The sequence below is a fragment of the Amblyraja radiata genome, chromosome 12, assembly GCF_010909765.2.
Source record: "Amblyraja radiata isolate CabotCenter1 chromosome 12, sAmbRad1.1.pri, whole genome shotgun sequence".
NCBI lineage: Eukaryota > Metazoa > Chordata > Chondrichthyes > Rajiformes > Rajidae > Amblyraja > Amblyraja radiata.
In genome coordinates this window covers 50,222,021-50,242,301 of record NC_045967.1, presented here as the reverse complement: position 1 = coordinate 50,242,301, position 20,281 = coordinate 50,222,021, and the positions used below count along the sequence as shown (strand labels likewise).

The following is a 20,281-nucleotide window of genomic DNA, read 5'->3' as shown; positions in this document are numbered from 1 at the left end:
AATGGGCGGGACTACAGGGGAGGGGGGGCGGCGTCGCCCCGGGAGCCGCCATGATGAACCCCGTCACCGCCGCCACCACCACGGCCACCGCCACCGAGATCTACGCGGCCGCCTGCCGCTGCGCCATGTTGCTGCCCGCAGCGCCCATGCGGGCCGACCTCGCCCGCCTCGTACCCTTCCTGCGGCAGTGGCTCTCCTGCGCCGTCTGCGGTAAGCGGCCCCCCATCCCTCACCCACCCCGGAGATTGAACACTCACTCACTCATCGGGTCGGGCAGCGACTGAGGGGGAACCTTCCTCACACACACATTACTGTTGATGTCGGGCAGCGGCTGAGGGGGAACCTTCCTCACACTCATTACAGACATGGATGATGACAGAATGGCGGTACTGGACCGAATGGCCTACTCCTGCACCTATTGTCTATTACAGTGGGTTTGGGAGGGCAAAGTATGACAAGTGATGGGTGTAGGAGATAGACACAAAATGCTGGAGATACTCAGCATCTGAGGGAGGGCTTTATACTCATTACTCTGGGGGTCGGACAGCGTCTGAGGGAGAGCCTTCCTTATACTCATTACTGTTGATGTCAGGCAGAGACTGAGGGGAACCCTCCTCACACACATTACAGACATGGATGATCAGCCATGATCACAGAGAATGGCGGTACTGGGCCGAATGGCCTACTCCTGCACCTATTGTCTATTGCTTATTACAGTGGGTTTGGGAAGGGCAAAGTATGACAAGTGATGGGTGTAGGATTTTGTGTCTATTTGTGTCTTTCTTTGGTTTAAACCAGCATCTGCAGTTTCTTCTTATACAGGCACATTATTGTTGGGTGCGGTGGGGGGAGGACAAAGTCTGACAAGTGATGGGTGTAGGAGATAGACACAAAATGCTGGAGAAACTCAGCATCTGAGGGAGAACCTTCCTTATACTCATTACTCTGGGGGTCGGGCAGCATCTGAGGGAGAACCTTCCTTATACTCATTACTGTTGATGTCCGGCAGCGTTTGAGGGAAACCTTCCTCACACACATTACAGACATGGATGATCAGCCATGATCACAGAGAATGGCGGTACTGGCTCGAAGGGACGAATGGCCTACTCCTGCACCTATTGTCTATTGTTTATTACAGTGGGTTTGGGAGGGCAAAGTCTGACAAGTGATGGGTGTAGGAGATAGACACAAAATGCTGGAGAAACTCGGCGTCTGAGGGAGAGCTTTCCTTATACTCATTACTCTGGGGGTCGGGCAGCATCTGAGGGGGGAACCTTCCTTATACGCATTACTGTGGAGGTCGGGTAGCGTCTGAGGGAGGGAACCTTCCTCATGCTCACTACTCTGGGGGTCTGGTAGCGTCTGAGGGGAACCTTCCTCATACTCATTACTATGGAGGTCGGACAGCGTCAGAGGGGAAACTTCCTCACACTCATTACAGTGCGTTGGGGAAGGCAAAGTCTGACAAGTAATGGGTGTAGGATTTAGACACAAAAAGCTGGAGAAACTCAGCGGGCCGGGCAGCATCTGAGGGGGGAGCCTTCCTCACACTCATTGCTGTTGGGTGGAGGCGGGAGGACACAAAGTCTGGCAAGTGGTGAGGTGTAGGAGATGCTGATTTACGTCAAGATTGACACAAAATGCTGGAGAAACTCAGCGGGTCAGGCAGCGTCTGAGAGGAACCTTCCTCACACTCATTTACTGTGGGGGGTTAGACAGCGTCTGAGTTGAGCCTACGACAGACTCATTCTGAAGAAGGGCCTCGACCCGAAACGTCACCCTTTCCTTCTTTCCAGAGATGCTGCTTGTCCCGCTGAGTTACTCCAGCTATTTGTGTCTTTCTTCGGTTTAAACCAGCTTCTGCAGTTCCTTCTTACACAGGCACATTACTGTTGGGTGCGGTGGGGGGAGGACAAAGTCTGCCAAGTAATGGGTGTAGGAGATAGACACAAAATGCTGGGGAAACTCAGCGGAACGGGCAGTGTCTGAGCGGAACCTTCCTCTGACTGATTACAGTTGGGTCGAGAGAGGGGAGAGGACAGATTGACACGTGATGGAATATAGGAAGAAACTGCAGATTCTAGTTTACACTGAAGATAGGCACAAAATGCTGGGGAAACAGTGTGTCGGGCAACATCTGAGCAGAACCTTCCTCTGACTGATTACAGTTTGGGTTGGGCAGCACTTGAGGTGACCCTTCCTCAGACATTACATTACTATGGGGGGGGGGGGGGGAGACAGAGTCTGACTAGTGATGGTGCAGGTAGGAACTGCAGATGCTGGTTTGCACTGAAGATACTGGAGTAACAAAATGCTGGAGTAACTCGGCAGGTCAGTCAGCATCTGAGGGACCCTCCTATAGACTGATTGCAGTTGGATGGGGAGGGCAGGGGAGGACAATATCTGGCAAGTAATGGGTGGATGCAGGTGAGAAGGACGTGCACTGGCCTCATGATAAGCTGCTGGGAGAAATGACCTGCCCATTGGTTAATAGCTGGACATTAATGGCTGGCCATTGAGCAACATCTGGATTGATCAACAGCTGGACCACTGATCGCCATCTGGACTGATTCACAGCTGGCCATTGAGCTACAGCTGGATTAAATAATCATTGCCCATCTGTAAACAACTCAACGGATGAATACCAGAGATAGACACAAAGTGCTGGAGTAACTCAGCGGGTCAGACAGCATCTCTGGAGAAAAAGGATGGGGGACCCTGAGTTACTCCAGCACTTTGTGTCTTTCTTTGGTATAAACCAGCATGTGCTGTTCCTTGCTTCTACATTTCGATTGATGAATAGTTGAACTATTGATCTACAGCTGGACAGAATAGCTAACCTTTGATCAAGATCTTGACTGGTTATTGCCTGGGCAAACGCACACAGGCACGCACCCCAAGGCAAAGTTTGCCCCAAGGTGCAGCTTTTGAACTGCTGTTTAACAGCTAGACTGAATAGGTGTTAACTGAATAGACCGAATAATTGATCACATCTGGACTGATAATAGATTATATTGATCAACATCTGTACTGATAGATGAGCCATTGATCAGCAGCTGGACTGATTAACAGTTGCTACGAACCAAAAGCGGCTGGGCAACACGGTGTCGCAGTGGTAGAGTTACTGCCTTACAGCATTTGCAGCGCCGGAGACCCGGGTTCGATCCCAACTATAGGTGCTGTCTGTACGGAGTTTGTACGTTCTCCCTGTGACCTGTGTGGATTTTCTCCAAGGTCTTTGGTTTCCTCCCACATTCCAAAGAGGTACAGGTTTGTAGGTTAACTGGCTTGGTGTATGTGAGGGTATCGTTGGTCAGCACGGACCCGGTGGGCCAAAGGGCCTGTTTCCACGCTGTATCTCTAAACTTAACTAAAAGCAGGACTGATTTAGAGCTTACAACGCCATAGACCACAGTTGCTATCTGTACAGAGTTTGCACCTTCTCTGGTACATTTGCACGTTCGCCTGTGGTTTCTTCTCGCATTCCAAAGATGTACAGGTTTGTACGTTAATTGGCTTCTGTAAATTGTCCCTAGTGTGTAGGACAGAACTAGCGTATGGGTGATCGCTGGTTGGTGTGGGCCAAAGGGCCTGTTTGCACACTGTATCTCTAAACTAAACTAAGAACTGAACAATTAACATAACAGATTGTCTTTAAAATTAATTAAAACTTGAAGTCTCTAATGTATTGTCCAAAGGCATGTTTATTTTTACTCAGACAAGGAAGCTGTTACAAGTAAACAATACAATAAATTCATTCTTCCTGGTTTCTCACATATATAAGGGATGCGACCCTGTAGTTGTTTGGGTGCCACGTGAGCTTTTCTCCCTCAGGCTGCTAACTGCCCTCATCATCCTTTCATCAAAGTTCAGAACTTTCTCCTTTGATCCTAAGTCATTACATCATCTTTGTAAAAGTATGATCAGTCCAGATCAGCGGACTATGATGTCATTTTTTTCAGAGCTCACCCAAGGTGCATATTCATGAGATTTCCAGCCCTCTCCCCTCCACCTAAACGACAGTCCTGAATCGTCACCCATCCATGTTCTCCGGAGATGCTGCCTGACCTGTTGAGTTACTCCAGCACTTTGTGTTCTTTTGTACATTCACAACTACGCTTTTTTTGACACACTTTCAGGATGTGATTGTTTTAAATGGGAGACTTCAAGCTGTGATTGTTTTGGTAAGGAAGTATTAAAAATCAGATGCAGTGCTGAACCAATAAGCAGAAGATGTACTGATAAAGAACTGGATTAATAACAGTTGGATTAGTTATACAGACTGACCTCGCCAGGGCTCAATCTTGTAGTTCATGGTTTCAGGTTGAGGAACACTCAGATTGTTTAGTTTAGTTTAGAGATACAGTGCGAAAACAGGCCCACCAGGTCCGAGCCAACCAGCGATCCCCGCACATTAACACTACCCACTTGGGACAATTTTTACATTTACCAAGCCAATTAACCTACATACCTGTACGTCTGTGGAGTGTGGGTGGAAAACTCCGATCTCGGAGAAAACCCTCGCAGGTCACAGGGGGAACAAACAAACTCCGTACAGACAGCACCTGTAGTCGTGCTGGAATCCGGCAGCAACTGCGCCACCGTGCCGTGGTGTCTTGAGTAAAACACAAAATGCTGGAGAGGATCAGGCAACATCTCAGCCATTGTCTTCTTTGGCATGCACTTCTTTACACGCCTACTGATCAAGCACGTTACAAAGTGGTATACTCACTTAGGTCCTTGAATATGGACCAGTCCACCGACTCAAAGCAGTCACATAGGATCTCATCTGTTTTACAACTTTCTGGCCCAAAAACAGAAACGTTACTGTTTCAGCTTGTAAGCAGGGAGTAGCAGCACAGCCAGGTGATCAGATTGCCGATAGGCGTTAACAAACCACTGGCATGCTAATAAACACTTTGGTTAATAAATATCTGTGTTAATGATACATTCCTGAAAGCAGCTGGATTAGTGATAAACTACTGGATTTATATAAACGAACAAAATACCAGGTGGCCTTGGAATAATTGTCCTCCTAATCACTGGTCTGTGATTATCAGCTGGCTTGATACATTGAAGGCTTCATACAGTGAGAGGGGAAAGATTTGAAAGGAAGCTGAGGGGCATCCTTTTCACACAGCGAGTGATGCATACATGGACCAAGCTGGCAAAGGAAGTGGAAAGGGCAGGTACAGTTATGACATTTAAAAGACAATGAGCCAGGTACATGGAGAGGAATTGTTTAGAGGATATGGGCCAGGAGCAGGCAGGCTGGTCGAGATTGGTTTGGCAACGTGGATGGATGAGTTGGGACAAAGGGCCTGTTTTTGTCCTGTCTGGTTCTATGACTCGATGTCAACCCTTAAAATTGCAGACTTGTCGGCCTTAATAATGTTCTCAACTCTCAGACTGGGACTTGATCTATGGAACACAGTCAGAACTGAGAGTGCTAATCTCTGGGAAGATGTTTGTTACATCTGAGTAGTTACAAATTCAGAACAGTAAAGCAAGCCTGAGTGATCAGAGTGCTGAAGTGCACAGTGATGAAGGTGAAATTATGTGGCCTTCACCATGCAGATCCCCGTTTTGTTTTTGCCTCAGACACATTTTGGATGTGTCAAAAATATATTGAAAACTCCCAATGTCCAATAGATAGGAAAAAGAGAAGATTAGCATGGTTAAAACTATAGACATTTCCAGTGGAAACCAATGGGACAGGGACTGCAATCCTTGACCATTGGCCGCAGGAAACCAACAGATAATATGAAGAATCCTTGAAATAAAATTGCAGACTAAGATCTCAGTGTGCTTTACCGAAAGTTTATTTCAAACCACCCCTTTTTCCTCCTCCACACCACAACTTACAAAAAAAAAGTTATTTATTAGTTTTGTTACAAAGCAGTCTTGGGATTGTTCGATATGATATTGTTCGCATAATTACTGCGGATGGGCCAATTGTTTTCTGCTGGCATCATCCGAGAGTTTCGGCACATAATCTGTGTTGGTTCATCGCTGATTTACTGGAGGAATGCATTTGTTCCAAACGAAATCTTTCAGATGACGAGTCATTGTAACTGCCAGGACTCGCCACTGAGTTCAGCCATTGTAGGTTCATAAGTTCATCAGTTGTCAGAGCAAAAATAGGCCATTCGGCCCATCAAGTCTTTTCCGCCGTTCAATCATAGCTGATCTCTCTCTCCCTCCTAACCCCATTCCCCTGCCTTCTCCCCATAACCCGTGACACCCTTATTAATCAAACCAGCTTTTAACTAGTCTTTGTGCTTTGCATCAACCTGACTTGCTCTTTTGGAAGGTTATCTACCTGGAATCTTTCTTCACATGTGCTATCTGCCTGCTGAGCATTTTGAGCATTCTTTTTTATTTTAAATTCCACTATCTACAGTGATTTTTTAATGTTTGATCTTATCTTACTCTGCTCTCCTGCTTTCATCCATCCCCTTCTATTTCCATCTCTTCCATGCTATGATTAACTAACCCTGTTATCCATTTACCTGTCACCACCACAAGTCTTCCGTCCCTCACACCAGTGTCTCACTTATCATAAGCATTTATTTTGTTCCTTAAAACCCATCCCATTTTTAATTACATCCTTTTTTTTTCCTATTTGTGGTCAGAAGTTTCTCTGTTTCTTTCTCTACAGATGCTGTATTACTTGCTGAGTATTTCAAAAGTTTTCTTCTTTACTTTCTGATCTGTTAAATCAAGGGCCCGCCCATTTGCCTTAGTACTTAGCTTGTTAAAGCATATACAACCCGGAAGGAATTCCTATCAGTTCGTATTTTTATGGTTTCTTTCACAGTAACTTAACAGAATGGATTATTTGTAACCTCGTACAATTCAAGAATGTACGTAACATCGCAGCCAAAAGTTGAACATGCCTGATCTCTTACTCTAGCTCCTGACTCACTCTTAAACTGTAGAACATCGGGATGGTGAACGGGAGGTCTGCTCAGCCTCACAGGATAACCGTGGTAATGTTGCTTTAAACCTGATGAGAATCACGCAGCTGTAAAAATGAAGCACAGGCCAGGCCCAGCAGCATCTGGCCCCGTGATTATTTAGGATGAATTTCAATGATTTACCTTTCATGGCAGAGAAAACCAATTATTTGTTCATTTACTAGATTTACTTTCCCAGTTAATATTTTTGAAAATCACCAGCAAAGGATACCAATTTCATTTCATACTGGCAGAGAAAGCAGCCATTCGGCCCATCTGGTCCCTGCCAGCTCACAGGACAGCAATCTGATTAATTCCACTCAGTTGTACATCTGATTCTCTCAAACACACACACCCATTAAAACCCATTTGATTCTACCTCCAAGGGATAATTGATGGTAACTAATTAACCATCTTTGGATGTCCGACTGAACAATGCGTATCAAAATAAAATGCAAATGTGCAACACATTACTATTGCAGTGATAAAACAGTGCTACTGCCTCAACTCTAGAGGTCTGCGTTTAACCTTGATCGTGGCTGTTATCTGCATGGAGTTCATATTACTCTCCTGGGTTTACTGGCCGCTTTTACATGTGCAAGTGGTTCTTGATCCGAAACGTCACCTCTTCCATCTCTCCAGAGATCCTGCCTTTCCAGCTGAGTTACTCCAGCATTTTGTGTCTATCTTTGGTGTAAACCAGCAGCTGCAGTTCCTTCCTACACCAGTAGTTCCTTCCTACACCAGTGGTACACTGTTTGTTAGGTTAACTGTTGCTGCAAATTTTCACTAGCGTAGGTGGGTGGCAAGAGAACCAGGGGGGTGGGGATGTGCGGAGGGGAGAGAAAAGCGATGGATTAGTGTAGATGGTTGCACGATGGGAGCATGTCAGTTTCTGTGCATATAACTAATATAGAATCTAGCTCTTATCAGTTGGCAACAGTCAATTCCCCATATTTTCCTTTGCAATGTTCTGCAACTGATACTCATTGCTCACCTTTCCTTTTTGTTATTAATTCTAATAATAATAATAATAATAAATACTTTATTGATCCCCTCAGGGAAATTCAGATGTCCAGAAGCCCCCAACCAACAAACCCACAGATTCAAAACGAACGCAGACAGAAAATACATAGAATTCAATGTGGACACTACCTGAGAGCAATAAATACTTAAAAAGACCAATAATTAACAATTAAAAATTAAAAATTGCAAAATGCATCCCCCTACAGCCGAATTATAAATCTAATGGCTGCAGGGGTGAAGGATCTCCTGAACCGCTCCGTTCTACAGGGCAGGGAGAGGAGACGGTTCTCACGTGCTTTACTAAATTCCCTAGAGTTTGAGTTTGATGGACATTAATCAAAAGCCATTTTTAAATTAAAGCACACCATATCATATAGTTAAAACCACCCATTGGATTGTGGCTTAATTCAAGTCAAGCAAAATTTCCCTCTTCCGTATACATGTTGACTTATGTTTGTTCAGCAACTGTGGCCGGGCTTGAATGCCATCACCTCCTACAAGGCGAAATCAGGAGGCAGGTCAAACAACAGCGAAGCATCACTCCCTGACGAGCTCAATGCGTTCTACGCACGGTTCGATAGGGAGAACACTGATGTGCTTTCCTGAGCCCCCATTCGCCCTGACGGTATTACAGTCACAGTCACAGAGGCCGACGTCAGAAGATCCTTCGGAGGGGTGAACCCTCGGAAAGCGCCTGGACCTGATGGTATATCCAGTCGAGTTCTCAAGACCTGTGCAGACCAGCTGGCGGGAGTTTTTGTGGACATTTTCAACCTCTCACTTCTGAGTTCTGTGGTTCCCACCTGCTTTAAGAGGGCATCAATAATACCGGTGCCCAAGAAGCGTAAGGTGACGTGCCTCAATGACTATCGACTATTGGCACTAATGTCTGTGGTGATGAAGTGCTTTGAGAGGTTGGTTATGGTGCACATGAACTTCTACCTCGACATGAACCTCGACCAACTACAGATCACATACCGCCACAACAGGTCAACGGAGGATGCAATTTCACTGGCTCTCCACTCCGCATTGGACCACTTGGAAACACTTATGTCAGGCTGTTGTTTATAGATTACAGCTCGGCGTTTAATACCATCATCCCTTCCAAGCTAGTTACCAAGCTCACGGAACTGGGTCTCTGCGCATCCCTCTGCAATTGGATCCTCGACTTCCTCATCCACAGACCACAGTCTGTTCAAATTGGCGGAAACACTTCATCCTCAGTAACAATTAGTATGGGAGCACCTCAAGGCTGCGTGCACAGCCCCCTGCTTTACTCACTCTATACCCATAAATGTAGCCCGACATAGTGCGAACTCCATCATCAAGTTCGCCGACGACATCACTGTTGTTGGACGAATCACAGATGGGGACGAGTCAGAGTATAGAAATGAGATCGACCGATTGACCAAATGGTGCCAGCACAATAACCTGGCTCTCAACACCAGTAAAACCAAGGAACTAATTGTGGGCTTTGGTAGGGGAAGGATGAGGACCCACAATCCTGTTCACATCAATGGGACGATGGTGGAGAGGGTCAAAAACTTCAAATTCCTAGGCGTGCATATTTACGAATATCTTTCCTGGACCCAGCACTTATATGCAATTATAATGCAATTATAAAGAAAGCACATCAGCGACTCTACTTCCTGAGATGATTATGGAGATTCGGAATGTCGAAGAGGATTCTCCTAAAGTTCTACAGGTGCACGGTAGAGAGCATTCTGACTGGTTGCATCGTGGCCTGGTTCGGCAACTTGAATGTCCAGGAGCGGAAAAGACTACAAAAAGTTGTGACCACTGCCCAGTCCATCACTGGCTTGGACCTCACCACCGTCGAAGGGATCTATCGTAGTCGCTGCCTCAAAAAGGCAGCCAAAATCATCAAAGACCCACACCATCCTGGCCACATACTCATTTCACCATTGCCATCAGGAAGAAGGTACAGGAGCCTGAAAACTGTAACGTCCAGGTTCAGGAACAGCTTTTTCCCTACAGCCATCCGGCTATTAAACACAACAACAAATAAGCTATGAGCTCTGAATTGCAAAAGACTTATTATTGCACTATATTTGTTATTTATTGAACTTTTTTTTTCTCTTCCCCTATGTACTATGTTTATATATTCACATATTCTGTTGTGCTGCAGCAAGTATGAATTTTATTGTCCCTTCCAGGACATATGACAATAAAACACTCTTGACTCTTGTTATTGATCATCTGCAAGTCTATTCGAAATTTGTATAATGGCAACTTCTGGAGGGGAATTTTTGATATCTTTTCCAAAATACTTAAAACTAAATTGTACCCCGATATAAAACTGATCACATTAGGTATGTCAGAGGCCTGTTCTAAGCTAACGATATTTCAGACGTTTCCTCAACTATGGCCTAATAACGGCAAAAAAATTAATACTTAAATTTTGGAAGCAGACAACAGTTCCTACAGTGAAGATGTGGATTACAGATATGTCCAAGACATTACATTTGGAAAACATTAGGCTTGCCTTGGCGGAAAAACCAGAACAATTTCTTAAGACATGGACACCTTTTACTGAACTTTTACAATAATAGTATGGTGAAACACAAATTTTAATTTTAATTTTAATCCACCCGGCGGCAGGGGGGGGGGGGGGGGGTAGATCTGTATGTGCTGTTCAGACGTGTCAAGGCCATTACCACACTCAGTTACATAATGACAACCATGTAGTGACCAATTAATGGGTTCTGATGTTTGTGAGTAATTTTTGAGTAATGCACAGTTTTTCTTCTTTCAGTTGTGTTGGAACTGCTTCACAAATACTTGTAACCATATTTGAGAACTTTGTTTCTTTGATTTAGGTAATCTCCTGAGAAATCCAGTCGGGCCAAAAAAGTCAGTGTGCCAGCATTTTGTTTGTAAACGATGCACAGGGCAGAAAATGCGAATGAAGCCTTTCTGCAGTTGGTGCAAAGACCATGGAACATTTGTGGAAAATGAGCAACTTCGTATTCTTCTAACTTGCTATAAGAAACTTTGTGACTATATAGCTAGTTGTGCCATAATGGAGGATATTTCAGAAAACAACACCTTACCAGTTAACTTGAATATTTTGTTAAAAGAAGGTATGATGCTGGCGCAGGATGAAATGGAGTCTAGTGAGTTATGTTGCACAGAAAAAGCTATGAAAATAATAAGTAAATTGACGCCTCTCCAGGTGGTACAAGTGCAGGTGGTGCAAAAATCTATCATTTCAAATCAATCAAATGACATTGTCCACGTCAGTGTGAAGGACAGGAAAAAAGCTGTTAATGTCTTTACGAGAAAAATTTGCAAACAAACCATGTTACAGAACAATAACAGTTGTAATGTAGAAAATAATAAGGATAAAAGTGGAATTCAAGCATTCACTGAGCCCATTCCTACATCATCCACGCCACAATGTAACACAAGTCCACCTGCCTTAAAGAAACCGACTGATAACAGACATACTAGTGTCACTGAAAGATTGAAAAATATGGTTAAAAGTTACAATGCTAAATATAAAACAGTAAAGAGATTAAGAATTCAGGAATATGCTGGTTCAGCGAAATCTATGTATAAAAAGCCAAGAGGGAAACCTGGGTGCAAGTGTGGGAGGGCAGCGTGTGCCCCAAGTGTTTTGACTTGCAGGGGGCAGAGGTGCCCTTGCTATGCAAATCGCAGGGCATGTCTAGATTGTATCTGCTGTGGCTGTAACAATTCCTACATGGAAAATGGCACAAAGAAACTGGAATCCTTTGCTGTTCCAGAAATAGCTCATAAGCAGAGCAAATTACTAAAGAGTGTTGACAATTCAAGTTCAATGGGTCAGACAAAACAGATGTGATTCTTTATATTAATAACACTAAGTGTAAAACATTATAAGAAATCTTGAAACATTTTAATTGATCGAAGAAAGAGTGCCAACACTTTGAACACAGTATACCAATTTACATTGCAGTTACTGTTTGACAAAGTGACTTTGCGTACTAATCTTGGCATGGGAGATTTTCTGCTTGTCTTTCGAGGAACCAGTGTGAATATTAGACACTATCACTCCAAAGCAGAAATCCTGATGTCTTAAAATTAGAAGTAGAATTTTACAAGGCTTGTATTTGGCATAATTATGCTGCATTTAGTGCAAAGTTAAGAGCAAATTTGCATTGCAACAGCACTAAATATAAATAGTTTACTCAGATTATTTTTGGCAAAAGCACATTTTTATTGTTCAAAGCTCAAATAGCGCTCTGGCACTGTTAATAGAGCTGATAAAAGACTTCATAATTCTTTATGCACAATGACAAACACAAATAACAGGTGGCTGTCACTGTACAATTTCATTAAAAACTCAAACACTGCTGCATGCAAATATTTACGCATTTTAAGATCTTGCGATATCAATCGGGCCATGTTCACAGTATTTTATATTTCCTTTATTTACAATTTAAAAAAACAGGAGGGATCCCCATTTAATCATTTAGATTCCTAGGACTAGGTTTACTATATCTGAACCAGAAACAACTTCACAACTATTTCAGAAAAAAGAATTGAAGTTGTATTTGTATCATTTTATTTTAAATGCAAACAATTGGTTATACTGACACTGTGGGGAATTTTTATTCATGAAAAGAGCAGATTTGGTAATTGACCTCCTTAAAACAAAAGACTGATTGCATCCCACTCACTTTATTTTTTAACAGTGGGAAGTCAGGAACTGTCATTGAATAACTCCCAGGAGGTGGGTTGGCAATTTAAATATAACAAAGCTGCAAACGTTATATTGAACCACATTTTTCACAATTAACCCTGAATGCCTGAGTTTTTTAGGCCTTGGGATACCTGGCAGATAAAGGGAGGGGAATGCTGAATGCAAAAGGTAAGTACCTTTTTGAGTAGACGGCTGCTTTATTTTCTTTATCAAAGCCCATACGCCTGTCTGATAGGGACTGGTAGACTTCTCTCCTCTTCTCTGCCACAAATAACCCTTTCCAATCAATTCCTCGGCAACTTGTCCGATCTATTTCACAATATCTTGTGATCCTCCCTGTGGTCTTTACTCAATCTGTCTTTTAGATGTTGGTCTCTACCTTTTTCCAATGTCTGATCTTCCCTCTTTCCACTCAGTTTGCAGCCTCATTTACATCTACATCTTACATCTACATTATCCATCCAACCTCTCGGTTTCATTGGTTGGGTCAGGGAAATGGAGATAAATAAATGGCGAGCAGGATTGGGAATTAAGTTTGCCAGTGCCTGCAAGAAAGCCATACCAGTTTCCAGGCCAATGCCCAACTCTAAACCCAAGTCTTCTGCCTCTCAGTTTTTTACCTGTTGCAGCTTATTTTTTGATAATATTGGAATTATTGAACCTGTTCATATGAAGGATTGTCATTATTAATACAATGAGCACTTTAGCCACTGTCACATCAATTGTGCTTATTACACCACCATCTTGGTGCATTAGCTTTGAGTATCTGTTTAACCTCGTTTCTTTCAATGATTTCAGTTTTTCCATTTTAAAAAAAACATTAAAATAAAACAAGGAGAGATGAATATGAATGTAATTCTTTGCAACGTTTCAGATTTTTGAAGGACACTAATTTCCTCCAAAAATGTATTAAATACTATGTGAATTGTATTGAACTGCACTAAAACTTTTGTTTTAATAGATTGCCTTTCTTTATCTCCCACTTCCTGACGGGGTGTAAAGCAGCAAGCTTAAATACAACAGTGTCTAGTGAAAATTCAATCCTTGTTAATTGGAGACTTTTTGCCACCCTTATGGAGTTGAAATGTAACAATATGTAGCTAAGATATTGATACATTTTAATAAACTTAGTGCAAAATGTTTGTGCTTCCGTTCTTGAAACATAAAGTTGCTAAAGTTAGAATTTTCATGGTCCATTCCGAAGAGTTGTACATGCATTGGTTGGATGCTGGGTGGATGTAGGGGTGTGGGCTGAGCTGCAAGAGGATTGATAGCAGTTCATGGTTTGTAAAAATAAATGCTTGATGAAACAGGTTTTAAGTTTTGTTTTATTCTGTTCTGTTGATTTCATAATAATGCTCCCAATTTCCTGTGCTATTTATTTTCCTCATGAATTCTCTGCAAGGATGAAGAGGTGCTGAAGAAGCAGGCCTCCATTTTACATTTTTGCTGAGCGTGATGTAAAACTCTGCCAATGGCTCAGTTCCTGGTCTCTTATGTTTCATTCAACAAGTGCAGCATGCAAATGTGCTGTGTGATTGTAGTTCACTGGATTTGATCACTGGTTAGTGTTCATTTTGCTGACGCCAGGGTATTGTTGCTTTGAATGCCACTTGGCTCCAGTACCTCTGGCGTGCAAATGTGATCAGGAAGTTTGCAACTGATGTCTTTGCAAGCGGTGAGCTAGTTGATCTCTAAGTGGTGTCACAAACATTTATAAGAAGGTTATTATTTTCAAGAAGGACGATGAAAAATTGCTGGAAATAAAAAAAAATTAAAGTTCACTACCAACTGTCAAATTCTTCCATTGTTACTTTTTACCAAATCTCTTATAACACAAACATTTTAGAAAGATTTGTGGCATAATTCCATAAGCTTGCCAGGCCTTGTCCCGCCTCTTTTCCAGCTTTCTTCCTCTCCAACTTTACTATCCTGCCCCCTTTCCTCTCCTCCCCACACCCATTCCCTTCCTCCTTATCCCTCTGGCTTTACATTTCTCTCCTCTGACACCCTATTGTCTCATTTTCACCTCTAGCCTTTGTCCACCCATCTGCAAATCAAAACCCCCCTCACCTGTATCCACCATTGGCCAGGCTAGGATAGTGTTAATGTGTGGGCATCGCTGGTCGGTGTTGACTCGAAGGGACAGTTTCCGCGCTGTATCTCTAAACTAAATTAAACTAAATCTTTGTCTCACCCGTACCTCATTTCCAGCTTTCTGCTCCCGACTACAATCAGTCTGAGGAAGGGTCCCCGTCCCGAAACATAGCTTATTCATGTCCCCTTAGAGATACTGCCTGACCAACGGAGTTGCTCCAGAACTTTGTGTTTTACTCATAATTCCACACTAGATTTAAAAACATCATCTTTTGGCACATGGGCACCGCTGACAAGTGAATAATGTATTGTCCATCTCCTAAATGCCTCCAATGAGCGACATCCTTCATTTGCTGTAGTATTTCTGGTGACGGATCAGTTACTGTGCCACAAGGACATAGCATGATTTAGATCCAGCTATGATATTGCATTTCCAAATGAGGTAACACAATTGCTTTACTAATGCAGTAAAACTCACTTTAATGCGCAAGCTCAGGAAATTGGTGGTGCTGGACTGGTCGATTTACACACTTACATTTTATTTGAATTCATACAACAGTAAACTTTTAGTTCACTTTTTTTCCTAGATGTAGCACAGTAGTATGTACATTTTCCAGCGAAACAGGTAAATTTAAAGGGAGCTTGGCAAATGAGGTCTTGCAAGTTGTAAAGTTATGCCCACGTCCCACTTAGGAAACCTGAACGGAAACCTCTGAAGACTTTGCGCCCCACCCAAGGTTTCCGCGTGGTTCCCGGAGGTTGCAGGTGGTTGCCGGAGGTTACAGGTAGTGGAAGCAGGTAGGGAGACTGACAAAAACCTCCGGGAACCGCACGGAAACCTTGGGTTTGGGCGCAAAGTCTCCAGAGGTTTCCATTCAGGTTTCCTAAGTGGGACAGGGGCATAAGCAAGAGAAACAGACCACAGAGAGTTTCAAGGGATGTGTAGGAAAGAACTTCAGATGCTGGTTTAAATCGAAGGTAGACACAAAATGCTGGAGTAACTCAGCGGGATAGATAGGATCTCTGGAGAGAAGGAATGGGTGACGTTTCGGGTCGAGACCCTTCACACTGATATCAGGGGAGTGGGCTGGACAGAGATAGAATGTAGTCGGAGACAGTAAGACTGGTGGGAGAACTGGGATGGGGGAGGGGATGGAGAAAGAGGGAAAGCAAGGGCTATTTGAAGTTAGAGAAGTCAATGTTCATACCGCTGGGGTGTAAGCGAAATATGTGGTGCGGTTCCTCCATTTTGCGCTGGGCCTCACTCTGACAATGGAGGAGGCCCAGGACAGGAAGGTCAGATTGGGAATGGGAGGTGGAGTTAAAGTGCTGAGCAACCTTGAGATCAGGTAGGTTAAGGCAGACTGAGGGGAGGTGTTCAGTGAAATGATTGCGCTTGGTCTCGCCGGTACACAGGGGTTGACAACTGGAACAGCGAATCCAGTAGGCGAGATTGGAGGAGGTGCAAGTGAACCTCTGCCTCGCCTGAAAAGACTGGCAGGGTCCTTGGATGGATGGTTTCAAGGGAGCACGGGAAAAGAGGATTAGTTTAACTTGGCATCATGTTCGGCATGGACATTGTTGGCTGAAGGGTTGAGTTAAATGGAGTGGCAAAGAGGGGCAGCAGAGTTGCAAGAGTGTTTGGGAAACGAGGCCATGATGAGTTTCAAGGTAGCATGGGAGAGAGAACCAGGCGAGTTTAAAGGGAACTGGGGCCTTCATGTGTACTTTGGATCTCAGGAATCAGGGCTCCAGTATGTTACAGGGAATACAGGAACTGGATCCCAGTGTGTTAAATGTTATAGGTGGGACCCAATTTTAGTGAGCAGGGTTTGCCCTGTGCTAATGTACTTGGGTAACTCAATGGTATGTACTGCACCCAATCCTCAGGCCACAGGTCTCTTACCATGCCTCAGTTTATTGACGTTGGTGGCCATTAGTGTTTTTGGAGCAGATGGCAGAATACGTAGTTTGCGTTTGATCCAAATTCTCATCAAGATAGGTTACCACAATCATCTCCAGATGGTTCTACAGACATGATTGTCATCAGACATATGGCGTGGTAATTCCTAATTACCCTGTTCTGCCTTTTGCATACAAAACCACAAAAAATTAACAAAGCCACAGCCTGGCGTGCTGGAGTCTCTTGAACGGCTGTAAAGCTCACGATACATTCATTAAGAGCTGCATTCTTCCCGTCGGAGCTTCAGATCCCTCAACCAGACTCGGCTTCATTATTTGAATGAAAAATAATCTTTTGGGATCGCAATTGCATACCTATCAAAGATCATTATCATTACTATTTGTAACAGACACAAAATGCTGGAGTAACTCAGAGGGACCGGCAGCAACTCTGGAGAGAAGGAATGGGTAACGTTTCTGGTCGAAACCCTTCTTCAAACTCCAGACTTCAAAGTGAATTAAGATCTCGACCCGGAAAGTCACCCGTTCCTTCTCTCCAGAGATGCTTCCTGTCCTGTTGAGTTACCCCAGCATTTTGTGTCTATCTTTGGTGTAAACCAGCATCTGCAGGTCCTTCCTACACACTACTATTTGTGATGCAGCAGGATAGGAATTCACCCAATTTGGTGATTAGAATGAACATGATGCTACAAAAAGACCTCTGCTGTAAGATTTCTACAACATGTTTCCTAAAAATCAAGCTAACATCTGTTAGCTCACCCACATTTATACTGGTCTACGGTGAATATTTTGACATCTGGTGCTGGTGCAATTAATAGCGGAGAAAGAAACTCGACTCAAGTTAAAACGATCAACCTTAACCTCTAGCCACATCTAAAGATTTCTCTAGCACAGATATTTAATCTTTAGAATCTCAGCTTTGTAAGGTTAATAGGCTCTTTTGTGTTACTGTTCACTAAGGAAACCGACAAGGTTAGAGTAGCAATGTTACAAAATTTTAAGATTTTAAAAATCAAGTCTGCAATTTATCCCATCAGATAAAGCATAAAAATAAGTTTAATTTGACACCTAATTCACTTTCATATCTCAAGTATTTAAAAAGTTATGGCCATTTTCATACTCGGAAATTAGCATCTTGTTCCCTATTGATTTTCTATGGAGATAACAAAAAAGCTGTGATTGTGGACAGTCAGAAGCCCATAACTTTCTTAAAAATTAAGGGAACTGAATGAAATTTTCAGTTATCATAGATTGAAGCATGCTGAAACAAATATAAAATAATCTTACTTGGATGACCTGAAATTAAAGCATATAATTGTATAATTCCAAACTTCAATTACTAGATCTAAACATCTATCCATTTCTTAATAAATGATTAACTTTTTTAAATAGCCTAAGTGTCCAAATAATATTCACAAATAATTCACTATAAAACATGATTTTTAAATCTCATTTACATTAATTTATAGGCCAAATGGAAGGAATTTAGTGTTCAATTGCTGTAAATTAATGGCCATTTAAATCAGCTTTCTAGTGGGATCCTGTGAACGCGCTGGTTTAGAACGTTCACATTGCGGTGGATTTGTGCCCCCAAATGCCCAGAAAAATACTGCGGGATATAATGGGGCCAAAATTAGCTACTCGCAACATTAAACTTTGTATAAAGGGATCTTAAGAAGCCCTTTTTAACGTAAAAATAAACAGCCTACCTCCTGTTGTCCCCTGTATGAGATCTGGCCCGTTGTCGGCGGTCGGGGGTTTAGAGGTTAATTTTTAACCTACTATAACAAGTAAGGAAAGCCCTTAAAACTAATAATAGCTCAAGCGAGGGAATCTTCCAGCGATTTTTCGTTAATAATTAACTAGGCTGAAAATCCTCGATTTGAACAGCCTAGGGGAAATCGCGTTTTAAAACCCGCCCCCCTCTAAACGGCGCCAAAAATCGCGCACACGGGCTGGGACAGATTTTCAGCGACGCTTCAGGTCGGCTTTGCAACATACCTAGTTAGAGTTACCAATAAAATATTCCTTGTTGAATCATCCCACATACAGCTAATAGTCATGGCTGGTACAACAATATGTCAAAAGTCATATAGAAACACAAAACTATAACCATATAACCATATAACAATTACAGCACGGAAACAGGCCATCTCGGCCCTACAAGTCCGCGCCGAACAATTTTTTTCCCTTAGTCCCACCTGCCTGCACTCATACCATAACCCTCCATTCCCTTCTCATCCATATGCCTATCCAATTTATTCTTAAATGATACCAACGAACCTGCCGCCACCACTTCCCCTGGAAGCTCATTCCACACCGCTACCACTCTCTGAGTAAAGAAGTTCCCCCTCATGTTACCCCTAAACTTCTGTCCCTTAATTCTGAAGTCATGTCCTCTTGTTTGAATCTTCCCTATTCTCAAAGGGAAAAGCTTGATCACATCAACTCTGTCTATCCCTCTCATCATTTTAAAGACCTCTATCAAGTCCCCCCTTAACCTTCTGCGCTCCAGAGAATAAAGACCTAACTTATTCAACCTATCTCTGTAACTTAGTTGTTGAAACCCAGGCAACATTCTAGTAAATCTCCTCTGTACTCTCTCTATTTTGTTGACATCCTTCCTATAATTGGGCGACCAAAATTGTACACCATACTCCAGATTTGGTCTCACCAATGCCTTGTACAATTTTAACATTACATCCCAGCTTCTATACTCAATGCTCTGATTTATAAAGGCTAGCATACCAAAAGCTTTCTTTACCACCCTATCTATATGAGATTCCACCTTCAAGGAACTATGCACGGTTATTCCCAGATCCCTCTGTTCAACTGTATTCTTCAATTCCCTACCATTTATCATGTACGCCCTATTTTGATTTGTCCTGCCAAGGTGTAACACCTCACATTTATCAGCATTAAACTCCATCTGCCATCTTTCAGCCCATTTTTCCAAATGGCCTAAATCACTCTGTAGACTTTGGAAATCCTCTTCATTATCCACAACACCCCCTATCTTGGTATCATCTGCATACTTACTAATCCAATTTACCACCCCTTCATCCAGATCATTGATGTAAAAACTATTCCCTTCAATATGTTCATAAACCCAAGGTGGATATTTAGTTTAGTTTAGAAATACAGTTTGGAAACACGCCCTTTGACCCACTGAGTCCATCAATCTCAGCTGACCATCAATCACCGTTCACAAGTTCTATATATATAGGAATGTTACAAAAATCAAGCCTGCAATTTATCCCATCAGATAAAGCATAAAAAAAAACTCTTTAATATTTACCCAATTCACTTTCATATCTGTAGATGACATATGCATGTGACCCTTAATATAGTTACCTCATCACTACTAACCACTCCCCATATCACAAGTATAATTACAACCTCCCCACCCACATATCGCTCTCTAGTTTCCGTGACAGACCACGTACAGCCAGTACTCTCTGTAATGCCACAGTATGAATGTAATAAAGAAGTAAAGTCACAGTGTGTCGATAACACTTCTTTACAATATCTTGAGTATTAAAAAAGTTATGGTCATTTTCATACTAGC

General features: G+C 42.8%; 1 protein-coding gene across 1 annotated transcript; it reads left to right on the top strand.

Annotated features, from left to right (window-relative positions):
* Positions 1-14,007, top strand: LOC116979188 (E3 ubiquitin-protein ligase MSL2-like). The gene is made up of 2 exons (XM_033030734.1): positions 1-210; positions 10,826-14,007. The coding sequence occupies exons 1-2, from the start codon at positions 51-53 to the stop codon at positions 11,830-11,832; spliced, it is 1,167 nt and encodes a 388-aa protein (XP_032886625.1). The 5' UTR covers positions 1-50; the 3' UTR covers positions 11,833-14,007.
* Positions 14,008-20,281: the final 6,274 nt, after the last annotated feature.